This window comes from Ctenopharyngodon idella, chromosome 16 (assembly GCF_019924925.1).
Source record: "Ctenopharyngodon idella isolate HZGC_01 chromosome 16, HZGC01, whole genome shotgun sequence".
Classification (NCBI taxonomy): Eukaryota; Metazoa; Chordata; class Actinopteri; order Cypriniformes; family Xenocyprididae; genus Ctenopharyngodon; species Ctenopharyngodon idella.
In genome coordinates, this window is record NC_067235.1 from 11,975,001 (window position 1) to 11,987,931 (window position 12,931).

Consider the following 12,931-nt stretch of genomic DNA (forward strand, 5'->3'; position numbering starts at 1 on the left):
GGTTTCACTTTATTTTGATGGTCCCCATAGCACATTCTGTTGACTATAAGCAACATTGCACCTACATATCTATCAACTCATATTAGATTGTTAATAGAGTATTAGTAGACTGGTAGGGTTAGGGTTAGAATAATTTGACATGTACTTGTAAATTTATTTATAGTCAGTAGAATGTCTGTTGGGGGAGCATCACAATAAAGAGTTAGTAGATATTAAGCAGACAGTCTACTAATACTCTAATGAGAGTATGACTTGTAGTTGCAAAAGTACTTATAGTCAACAGAATGTTTAAAAAGGACCATTAAAATAAAGTGTTACCAAAGTTTCTTTACAAAGACTTAATACACTGTAGGAATGGATGCAGCTTTGTAAAAGTTATTTTACATTTAGCTGTATTCAAGAGACTCAAATATTCTGATAAATTAGAAAACATTGCCTTACCCTCTCCTTAATTTTCCATCCATTGTAATATCAGCTCTCGAAAAACAGTCAGCTTAATTTATTTTTGTGTTTCAAGTGATTAAAAAAGAATGCAGATCTGCATGGGCACAATAGCCACATGTTGCATGATGACATCATAATGGAAATTAGAATAGAAGCTCCATTGTTCATTCAGTTAAAATTCTTTTTAAAGGCTTGAGTAATGACTTGATATTTCCTTTAGGTTTCTAAATTGATTCCCACCACGTCACTAACTCATCATCACTGCTCTCTCCATTTAAAACAGCAGGAGTGCTGTCCATGGTCCTGAAATGCTTCACTTCCATAATTCAGTCTTATTATGAACATCATTTTCTCATTACATTCTGTATCATACATTACATTAAACATACATTTAATCTACTTAGTTGTTTTTATAAATGCACACTCCTGAGGAAAAACTCCCACTCACTATTTTAGCATGAACCTTTGATCGATATACTAGACCCTGTCCAGTGGCACCGCCAACTGCTTGCCAAGCATTTCCACTGACCGGCCTTATTTATAAGGCTGCGTTGAGCAATATATTCAGTATTACACCTTTAATTGGGATCCTCTAGGGGCCTTGTCAAAGGTTTTGAGAAAAGCTGGGATTTAGCACACATGCCAAACTTAAGTTCAGTGACCAATTATCGTACTCCTCTTCGGAGGGGTTGCTGTAATACATCTCCTACTGTTGTATTATGAATGTAGTGCAGTGATCCCGCTCCCTTGGTTGCTTGTTAATACTCAACTATAGAGAACAGGTTTCATTAGCCTGTGTCGGAATATACTGCTGTGGTCCATTAGGGGTGGTTTTAAACGTCAGGGCTGCAGCAGTACCTCATCTTACTAATGAGCATCAACTGGTATAGGCTAAAACGCACACCAGCAACCATTTAAATGCGCTTAAGTGATTAACCTATCAAGATCACCATGGAGGATTTTTATGGAGCACAAGACATGAAAACTTTAGTAAACGTCTCCTACATTTGCACCCTACAATCCCAGAATCCGAGGAAATTGTTTACTGAAGACCTGTCTGCATTACACATCCGTAGATGAAAGATTGATGCTGATTAAAATGTATAAACGCTCTCTGGGCAGATCCCAGAAATTGCAAGAGTTTAACCCTTGTGGGTCAATTAAAAAAAGTTACACAAAATGTCCATGTCCAAAAACTGTCATAAAAATTTGAAGCTTGGGAGCACAGATGCAAGTTTGGTCTCATTTGAAAGAGGACCCTTGACAGATTATTGTTGAAGTAAAAAAATGTTTAAAAAGTGAAATAATACAAAATTATAGAGGTTTAAGTTTATGAAAATGATTTATGAACATTATTTCATATAAAATATACATTTTATGAAACATGTTGAACTCTAAAACTGCTAGAAAATCAAAGCCATAAATCTAAATAAGTTGTGTTCCAAATTTGAGGTTGATATCTCAAAAAATTAGCTTTCAGTAAGATTTAGTTTGGGCGCAGTACCAAATTTACCCCATTAGATGCCAGCAAAGCTCTGCTGGTACACAGAGTGGTTGGATTTGTGATTTGCAGTACAGCAGTTTTTCTCTAATATTACAAGCACACAATATAAATACACACATATACACCACACTCTGACATTCATACCAACACACCAACACAATTATAGCTGCATAATTTATCCAATTGGCTCTATAATATGTAGAAGCAGAAAACAGGAATAAAGTGAGTATTTGCTTTATAGGCCAAACCTAAGAAAATGGCACCATCTTGTAAAAAATAGTCAAGATTTTAATTTTGAAGCCTTGCCAACAAAATGAAAGCCTGTTAACAAAGACTGCATAATTTTATAGTTAAATGGCCCTGGGATTAAAAATTGCAGTTTCAATGGTTTTCAATGGGGACATTTTTGTCCTTAAGGTCCCAAGTGGTTTTTATTTCGTGTACCTAGTGTAAAATAGATTTATTAAATGAAATGGGGGTGAAATAGTAAAATTCCATTAAAAATACACACCTGAGCCAAAATTTATGCAGTTGGCATTAACACAGGAAAAATTATCAAAAAAACAAAACTGAAAAAGACAAAAAATGTCCATAAGGACGCACAAGGTAAGGAGAAATATATATAAATAATATAATATATAAATATATTGTCTCAAAGCAGAACCAATCCACAGTTGCATACTTTGTCAGAAAAATGTGTTTATAACAAAAAGAATCAGCAAAGTCAGAAAAAGTTCAGTTGGAATGAAAACTGAACAAATACACAATGCCTCATTCAGGAGAAGTGAAGGTCTATGCGCCAATGAGTGAAATGACAAGTATAGAAAGAGAAGACATACAGTGGTGAACTGATTCAAAGAAACCTACAAGTAAAATACTAAATAATTATAATATATATGTGTGTGTGTGTGTGTGTGTGTATATATATATATATATATATATATATATATATATATATATATATAAATAAAAAAAAAAAAATAATAATATATATTATTATTATTAACACTAATTATCTCTTCCTCATGGCACCTGTTAGTGTGTGGGATATATTAGGCAGCAAGTGAACATTTTGTCCTCAAAGTTGATGTGTTAGAAGCAGGAAAAATGGGCAAGCGTAAGGATTTGAGCGAGTTTGACAAGGGCCAAATTGTGATGGCTAGACAACTGGGTCAGAGCATCTCCAAATCTGCAGCTCTTGTGTGGTGTTCTCGGTCTGCAGTGGTCAGTATCTATCAAAAGTGGTCACGTTTTCGTTTACATCACGTGGATGGCCGGGCGCGTGTGTGTCACTTACCTGGGGAACACATGGCACCAGGATGCACTATGGGAAGAAGGCAAGCCGGTGGAGGCAGTGTGATGCTTTGAGCAATGTTCTGCTGGGAAACCTTGGGTCCTGCCATCCATGTGGATGTTACTTTGACACGTACCACCTACCTAAGCGTTGTTGCAGACTATGTGCAACCTTTCATGGAAACGGTATTCCCTGGTGGCTGTGGCCTCTTTCAGCAGGATAATGCGCCCTAATACAAAACACAAATGGTTCAGGAATGGTTTGAGGAGCACAACAACGAGTTTTAGGTGTAGACTTGGTCTCCATATTCCCCAGATCTCAATCCAATCAAGCATCTGTGGGATGTGCTGAACAAACAAGTCCGATCCATGGAGGCCCCACCTCACAACTTACAGGACTGAAAGGATCTTCTGCTAACATCTTGATGCCAGATACCACAGCACACCTTCAGGGGTCTAGTGAAGTCCATGCCTCGACTGGTCAGGGCTGTTTTGGCAAACAAAAGGGGGACCAACGCAATATTAGGAAGGTGGTCATAATGTTATGCCTGATCGGTGTATATATATTAAATTCATAATGACCTTTTTCTGTGCAAACAGGAAAGATGACCTATTAAACCTGTTGGAATATACTGTGGACAGACTTAGATTAAAGGGATTCTTTAATGACAAATGAAAGCAGTCATGATTTTCAGACTGGGGCTGCTTCAAAAGCCTTTAACTCATTAGTGCTTAATGAAATAAAAGAAGGTAGGCTATTGTAAAATAATTTTTTTCTCTCTCTCTCTCTCTCTCTCACACACACACACACACACACACACACACACATATATTTAAGCAAGTGTGGTGAAGCCACACTGCATCAAAGGAGCTTCACAAAACAAAAACAGAGATCTTTAAACTACTAGACACACAAAAGAAACATCTATTTTCAGTCACAGACACACTGAACTCGTTTGCTTTTATGTTTATTTAGGTCCTTCCCAGAGGAGATCTGCGTCTTACCTGCCAAACTGCTTAAATTGCTTATTATTTTTCAGCGTCGTCGCGCAGCAGTCATATTTAATTGTTTATTTCACTCTTCAAGTCCACGAGCTTCTCAAAAGACCCGCGTGAGGAGGAAGGCTGGAGAGCTGTGATATGTAAATGACAGCTGGATGTGTGAAGTGTGTGCAGTAGTATACAGTGAGCTGAGCGTTACTGTAGACGAATTCACAACACTTTGGCTGTGGCATTTTTGGCTATATCGACATGACAACTTTTGATTTTTCCGACGTGGAGGCATTTTTGGATTGCCATCCGGAGCTTTTTGAGGAATATCTCGTCAGAAAGGGGAAATGTGACACCCTGAGCAGGTGGATCAAAGAGCATCAGCCGTCCAAAACGTCTCCGGTAGAGGAGAAACGCGGGGTCGCGAGGGATCCATTCTGGCCCACGAACCCTGATGGACTGAAGCGCAGATCATCCCACATGGAGCTCCGCAGGAACTTCGCCCGGTCCAAAGCGATGACGGCGCACCGGACCTACGACGAGCACGTCAGTCTCACGGCTCACGAGTCCCAGTCAAGTATGCGACGGCGCGCGCTCTTGCGGAAAGCCAGCTCGTTACCGCCGACCACCGCGCACATCTTGAGCGCGCTGCTAGAGTCCCGGGTGAACGTGCCTCAATATGCCTCTAGCGCCATTGACTACAAATACAGACTCAAAGAGTCCAACGAGAGGGAGTTCTTCCTCGAGCTGGTTAAGGACATTTCTAACGAACTTGACATGACGAACCTCAGTTATAAGATTCTTATCAATGTGTGCATCATGGTGAACGCAGACAGGTGTTCGCTTTTCCTAGTGGAGGGACCGTCTCATAAGAGGACACTTGTGTCCAAGTTTTTTGATGTACACTCGGGTACGACGGTGCGACCCTCTTCGAGCACTCTGGACTCAAACGAGGTGCAGGTTCCGTGGGGAAAAGGCATCATAGGTTATGTAGCAGAACACGGAGAAACCGTCAACATCCCGAACGCATACGAGGTAGAATTGCAACTAATAATACAGACAATTCAGCGGTCAGGTTGCGAATTATTGGGTTTTTGAGAGTTTTATCTAGAGGAAGTCAAAATAAAAGGTTGAGGGTTAAGGGTTTAGATTAGTAAGTTAGTAACTGCGTATTTTCTGCCAGTCGCCAAAGACGCTAACTAAAAGAAGCTGCGTTCGCCAGAGGTAACCATAACAACAGTAACCTCGAGCGAATTTTGTTTTTGACTTTATTATAAACTTACACATCAACAGATACATCACCAAAACCGACGTTTTTTAAAAGTCATTCAGATAATTGACGTTTAGCTAATTGTTCTAGTGGCTCCAAATTACAATTTGCGTTGCGCAAGACAAATTGAGCCTGGAAAAATACATTTACATTTCATAACAAACGTTTAAAATTTCTTTTAATACACTGTACATGAAAAATAAAGCTGTAGGGGAGACCGAGGCTAGTTGTTACAGTGAATCTTATACTGTGAATATGTATAGCCTATATATAAAAAAATATTATGAAACAGCAACATTGCAAGAGGTGACACAAAAATATCAAATCAGTGTTTTGGCCAGCACATAACATTTAAAAGACACGTACTGTCACAACTTGCCCCAAGTTCAATCAGGTAAAATCTTCATGTACTTTAGCCTTGTGTGGTTTTGTGTTCTCTTGTTTACCCAACAGCTACTACAGCAAAAATATGAAATTTTAATATAGGGGATAGAATAGACTTGGGTTATGTGAAGAGTGCCTTCACAAATGTGTGATTTCTACAGTCTCTGCAGCCAAGGCTTGGAATTGCTATCTGATTATTTTGTTTCTTGAAGATTCAAGAAGTCAAGTCTTCGTGTGAAGAAATCTCGATTACTACGTTGACTGTTTCCCCATCTTCAAATACACACTACCAGTTGTGCATACATATCATTATATCATGGCCACAGGCAAGCCTTCCCCAGTATAGGTCAGAGGAGATTCATTAATGCAGTGCAGTAAGTGTGCCACTATCCCATAGCAGTCAGTTGGAATTGCATACTTCTTACTTAAAGGTTGGTGGAAATAAAGCTTGTTCCCGAAAAGCAAACTACTGGAAGATTGATCTGAAAGACAACATAGTTTTTCCTCTTCCTCATTCCTATAGTCAAGAGTGAAGCTGGAACAATTAGCATCTTTTTCCAAATCATCTTGAGTTAGATTTGAATTAGGTAAAGTCTGTAAGTGTAGTTGGAAAAGAAACTTGCTAAACAATTTAGCAAAAGTAATTATTAAAAATGACACAATAAATCAAAATACATCCCAATTATCAGGAAATTTTCTGAAAAATCATTTTCGATAATAATACACTCTTAGGGTACATGTCAACGATGTACTTAAAAAGGAAGTTTTTCGCATACAGACGTTGACAACGTCAAAATGATCCCCCATCGCACGGATCTGCTAAAAAGACTAAAAACACTGTATTATGCTGCCAGGCCAGTAGTTGGCGATGTCACTTTGTAAAGAAAGACTATGTGCCTATAGACTGAACATATGCATGCACACAACGTCACTGTTTTCACAAATTCGAGTTTTTGTAGTTGTAGATGATAATGGTATCGTTTTAAAAAACGTACACTTTGAACCCTGTTTTCAAAAGTGCGTTTTTAGGCCCCGTTTACACTAGTGCGTTTTCGTTTTAAAACGCTTAAGTTTTGCTACTGTTGTTTACACTACCCTGGTGTTTTCGAATCTCGAAAATGGAGACTTTCGAAAACGCTGCAGACCCCGTTTTAATTTGAAAACGCTGTGGTTGCGTTTCAGTATAAACGGACCAAAACTGAGACTTTTGAAAACGATGGCGTAGCTGCCCACGTTCACTCTCCGTATCCTTGACGACCGTGTAAACAATAACATGGAGACTGACCTACAATCTTTGCTGGCATTGTTGTAATTTTTAGCATCCATTGTGCAGTTAAACTCTACATTTTTAAATACTGCAGCTGCCTACATGCGCAAGAGGCAAATGTTTACACTTGTGCGCGCATGCCCAGTGTGCATGAACGGTCATGTGACATGCGTTTTCGGTTGTGTAGTATAGACGGAGATCGTTTCTGAAACGCTGCGGAAACGGCAGTGTAGACAAGGATCGTTTTCATTTTAAAACGCCGTTTTAAAACAAAAACGCACTAGTTTAAACGGGGCCTTAGAAGATAAAGGTTCTATATAGAACCTCAAAGGGTTCTGTCAGGCGCTTCATATATCCACCTTATTTTGCAACGTGGAAGTAGCCTAAGCTATTTTCTGTGAATGTGTGAGACTTCCAATTCATTAGCCACTATAGGTAAATAACTAGAAGAATAACAAAGTGCAGTAATGGTTAATTTGTGCTACAAACCAGTGTGTTTATAATTATGAAAATACATAAAAATAATATGGTAAAAAATACCAGTTTGCAATATCAACTTTTTATACAGCTATAAACAACTGGAAGCGAATGACACCAGAAATCAGACACATTCAATTTCCAAATGGCCACACACCCGCACCTGTCTTACGTATAAAAAAATAGGTGGATAGAACCTTTTAGGGGTTTCCATCATGGGATCATTTTATGGATAATTTTAATTAGTTAATTTTGTTTTAATTCATTTTTAATTTTGATCAAATTTTATGAATTAAGCAGCTTGTAAACATACTTTATCACTAGAAAAAAATTAAATAACCCTTAAAAATAAAGTATTATACAATCATTTGAGACATATCTCTGTTTCTAAAAATTGAGTCAAGAAACCTACAGTCTATATAAAACCCATTGAGCTCTTTTTTTCAAGAGTGCTGTGCCTCTTGTGTATTGTGTAGGACCATCGGTTCAGTGATGAGATTGACAAGCTGACAGGCTATAAGACTCAGTCCATTCTGTGCATGGCCATCCGCAACAGTGACGGCGAAGTCATCGGCGTAGTGCAGGCCATCAATAAGAACCCCAGCGGAAATCCATTCACTGAGGACGATGAGAAGGTAAGCTCTGTTCTCCTTTTCACTTAAAGGGTTAGTTCACCCAAAAATGAAAATTCTGTCATTAATTACTCACCCTCATGTCGTTCCACACCCATAAGTCCTTCGTTCATCTTCGGTACACAAATTAAGATATTTTTGGTGAAATCTGAGAGGTATATGACTCGTCTATAGACAGCAATTTAACCAACACTTGCAAGGTCCAGAAAGGTACTAAAGACATTGTTAAAACAGTCGACATGACTGCAGTGATTAAACCTTAATTTTATGAAGCGACGAGAATACTGAGCTGACATTTGGATGTAAACACTGAAGCCTTTACTCTGCTTACTGCGCAAACTACGTAAGGATAATGAAAGGGAAGAAAATAGATTGAGTAAAGACATTACTTTTGTTTTGTATTTGCGCACACAAAGTATTCTCGTCGCTTCATAAAATTAAGGTTGAACCACTGCAGTCACGTCGACTGTTTTAACAATGTCTTTACTACCTTTCTGAGTCAGTTAAATTGCTGTCTATAGACGACTCATACACCTCTCGGATTTCATCAAAATATCACAATTTGTGTTCTGAAGATGAACGAAGGTCTTACGGGTGTGGAACGACATGAGGACATGTCAGACCTTCATTCATCTTCAGAACACAAAGTAATTAATGACAGAATTTTCATTTTTTGGGTGAACTAACCCTTTAACTTCATGCTGATATTATATTGTAAAGATCTGTTCCATCTACTGGATTTATAGCCTTTTACATTCTCCTGATGCCTATTACTATAGTGGCCAAACTTTTGCTGGTAATGAAACTCTAGAGTGTGAAGATAATTGCTGTGCTAAATCAGAAGATGAATTAACACCTTAGCGGATATCCTGCCATGCTGGAGTAGTTATAGTTAAAATTAGTTATTCATTTGAGAAGATTTATTCTTTACATTCATAACCTTAGAAACCCTGTGGTCATTTTGCACATGTACTAAGCGACTGCATAAATCAAAGCTAGTTCTGATACTTTGTTACTCTTAATTTCTTAAAAGTGTTCAAACTCACAAATTAAAGGGTTAGTTCACCCAAAAATGAACATTTTTTTCATCATTTATTCACCCTCATGTCATTCCAAACCTGTAAGACTTAAATTCATCTTTGAAAGATATTTTAAATTAAATCTGAGAGATTCTGTCGTCTGTTGCAACTACTATACCACTTTCAAAAAGAGATCGTTAAAACTAATCCATATGAATTGAGCGGTTTAGCCCACATTTTCTGAAGAGACACGATCGCTTTATATGATGAATGGATTTAATTTAGGCTTTTATTCACAAATAAACATTCATCAACTCACACATCAGTTGGGGAAAACAGAAGCTCAAGCATGTTTGCTTGACGTACGAGAACCAACGAGGTTCATGCTCGTGTGTTACGCAGCACGATTGAGCTTCCGCAAGAACCAATGAGGTTTGTTCTCACTTGTCAATCAGGTACGGTTGAGCTTCTGTTTATGTTCGCTGAGCAATGTTTATATGTGAATAAAACACTATATTCAATCTGTTCAACATATATAGCGATGTATTGGTAGTTCTGTGGACTGTCAATGGAGGGACAGAAATCTCAGATTTAATTTAAAATATCTTCATTTGTGTTCTGAAGATGAACTAAAGTCTTACGGGTTTTGAACATCATGAGGGTGAGTAATTGATGGCATTTTTTTCAATGGGTGAACTAACACTTTAGGCTGTGAACAGAGGTCATTATTGTCATTGACTAAATCAGCACATGTAAATGACATACCTCAGAATCAATAGAAAATTTCAGTACTGCAGTCTCTGAGCCCAAGTCTGCCTGTACCCGCACATCTCATTCCTTTACTTTCATCGCTGCTTCAAAACATCTTTCTATAGATAGTAATTAATAGCACAGAAATTCTCTTTAGAATTATTTATGCCAAACAGCACTGAAAGCAGAAAGCAGGCTGTGCTGTTATAAATGCCCTAGAAATACAAAGAAGCAGAACTGATGTGATGCCTCCAGTTCTTTTTCCCTCTCAATATCTCACTGTCATGCATCAATCTGACTGAAGCTTTGAAAGCATCAAACTTCTTTCTACAGGTGCTGCAAATGTATCTACCATTCTGCGGAATATCGATCTCCAACGCCAAACTCTTCTCTGAATCCCGCAAGGAGTATGAGAGGAGCAGGGTGAGTCAAAACCTGCAGAAATGTTGCTGAATAAAACTCTTCAGAATGTTTCAAAATATGCCTTCAGATTTCTAGACGTCTCAGACAGTGTAGCTTGTAAGCTTGTTTACAATCCTCAGGTCTCAAGGTTTAAAATATTTAATAATCCTGTCCAAAGCTTGAAGGCCTGCGTTATCTGAATACATTTCGAGCTGCTGCTGTTGTTTCTCAAGGCACTGCTGGAGGTGGTGAATGATTTGTTTGAGGAGCAGACGGACCTGGAGAAGATTGTGAGAAAGATCATGCAGCGTGCGCTGACATTGTTGCAGTGTGAGCGCTGCTCCGTCCTTCTGCTTGAAGACATCCACTCCCCTGTGAGATCACTTTTCAGTCCTCCTTTTCTCTTTTCTGTCATGATTTGGTTTATCCTTATTTTTTGTCTTTTCTTGTTTTTCTTCATACTTTCCACCTTGACTAATTCAGCTGCGCATCCTCTCATTGCCTTCACATAAGCCTTTATTTTCTATGCTCTTGCTCTTAGGGCCCTATCATACACCCAGTGCAATGCGATGGCAAGTGTTTTTTGCTAGTTTCAGCCTGACGCAGTTATCATTTTCACGTCCAGCACCCACGTTGTTTGAATAGCAAATGCACTCGTGCCCATCTGTTCACCCATTGGTGCGCTGGTCTGAAAATGAGGTGTGTTCAGGTGCATTGTTGGCGTGTTGCTATTTTGAGGCAACTGAAAAGGACTGCGCCATCGACCAACTGAAACCTGGTCTAAACTCAATGGCGCAATATTTGTTTTGTTATTTAAAGAGCATGTTAGTAATATGCACCTATAGACAGGAGCACAATGCACTTACACTCTGCGTGTTACACACAGGGATGCGCAGCGGCACACAAACATGCCATATATTAAAAATGAAAGCATTACAATAAAAGATTATTATTGTGTACATAAAGATAAAATGCCTACATTTTAAAATGGATTATAAAATGTATATTTATAAGTCATTGCATGTTTCAGAATTACCTATTTGCAGAAATGATGAATGAAATTGGCTAATTATTTAACAAATTGTGGCAATACACATGTATTTAAACTGACTCGTCAGGTTGAGGGTGTCTATATTCCACCATGTAAATAGTGAATCCACCCTGGTGCAAGCACACCTGGCATTTAAAGGGAATGGGAGATGACACTCTGATTGGTTTATTGCACGTTACGCCCAAAACATACCCATGACTCATTCAGAGACTATGTACAATCCTTTTGGACCATGCACCTGGCGCGCCGGCCATTTTTTACGTAGGTAAACTAGCAAAAGTGGATTTGGATACACCCTAAGTGCACCTGCGCTTAGATTGTTAAAATAGGGCCATTGGTGCTTGCTAAAGAGAGCATCAATATCGCTCATTCTTAGGGTTTTTTCACATAAGTAACTCATTCTGCCACAAAATAATACAAAAAAGATAATTGCAACTTTTTCTCTCACAATTTTGACGGTTTTTCTCAGAATTGCGTGATATAGTCACAATTGCGAGTTATAAAGTCAGAATTGTGAAATATAAAGTCGTAATTGAGAGTTATAAAGTCAGAATTGCGTGATATAGTCACAATTGCGTTATAAAGACTTTTTTCAGAATTGCGAGAAATAAAAAGTCGCAATTCCCTTTTTTTTTTAATTACCGAATTTTTTATTCAGTGGCGGAAACAAGCTTCCATAGTTTGTGCTATGGACATGAATGATATTCAAGTTAGGAGTGTGCAGCCAAGCTATTATCAGTATCCTGTGTGGATGTGACTGTGGGTGGGGCTTAAAGTGGGAGTGCGACAAAATGAAAAGCTACGTTTTATGTAACTGTTCCATTTTTAGTTTCAATTTAGCAAATGTGATTTGTTTAATTCATAAAATTATTTATTCTATTTTTATTGCATTTATTTAAAATACGCTATTTAAAAAAAAAAAAAAAGAAAAAAAAAAAGCTCTTAATCAGTAATATAATGACAATGGAGTGTTGCAGGGATGACATATTTTTATTGGCCAAAACCTGGAAATGAGTTAGCATTTTTGGCACTTCAGGTTCCATCGTCCCAAAGTCAGTGGGTTTTGAATGGGTATTTGGTTAAATGCCTGAAATAAGGTCTGTGGTAATACAAGCTCAAGATATTTTCACATTTTATTCTATGACATAAAATACATCACTAATTTAAGACAAATAAAACTTTTAAAAGTTTTATTTGTCTTAAAAACAGCTGTGCTAACCTCTAGAGGTTCTCGGGGACATTAAAGTCATCACACCAAACAGTAAATCTCATCTACTCACTAATTTGCTTTTACAGCCTTGTTGTGTTTATTGACACACTCTTGCAAACTTTTCTAACTCAAACTTTCAGGGAAAATGTTTTTTTTTAAATAAAGATTGAAAGTGTTGTCGGAAGCTTAGTGATGGTGACAGTGATGTTGAAGTCATTTAATCATGATGTAGATCATT

The 12,931-nt window shown here is 38.0% G+C and overlaps 1 protein-coding gene across 2 annotated transcripts in view; it reads left to right on the top strand.

The window, feature by feature from the left end:
• Nucleotides 1–12,931, top strand: part of pde11al (phosphodiesterase 11a, like) — a 34,288-nt gene that overhangs the window by 4,648 nt on the left and 16,709 nt on the right. The window contains exons 1-4 of one of the 2 annotated variants that reach the window (XM_051866659.1): nucleotides 4,129–5,266; nucleotides 8,106–8,264; nucleotides 10,364–10,453; nucleotides 10,666–10,806. In XM_051866659.1, coding sequence (XP_051722619.1) covers nucleotides 4,493–5,266; nucleotides 8,106–8,264; nucleotides 10,364–10,453; nucleotides 10,666–10,806 — 1,164 coding nt within the window. In that variant the 5' untranslated portion in view covers nucleotides 4,129–4,492. Of the gene's footprint in view, nucleotides 1–4,128; nucleotides 5,267–8,105; nucleotides 8,265–10,363; nucleotides 10,454–10,665; nucleotides 10,807–12,931 lie in introns of those variants that run through there. The other variant, XM_051866661.1, reaches the window with a different exon arrangement.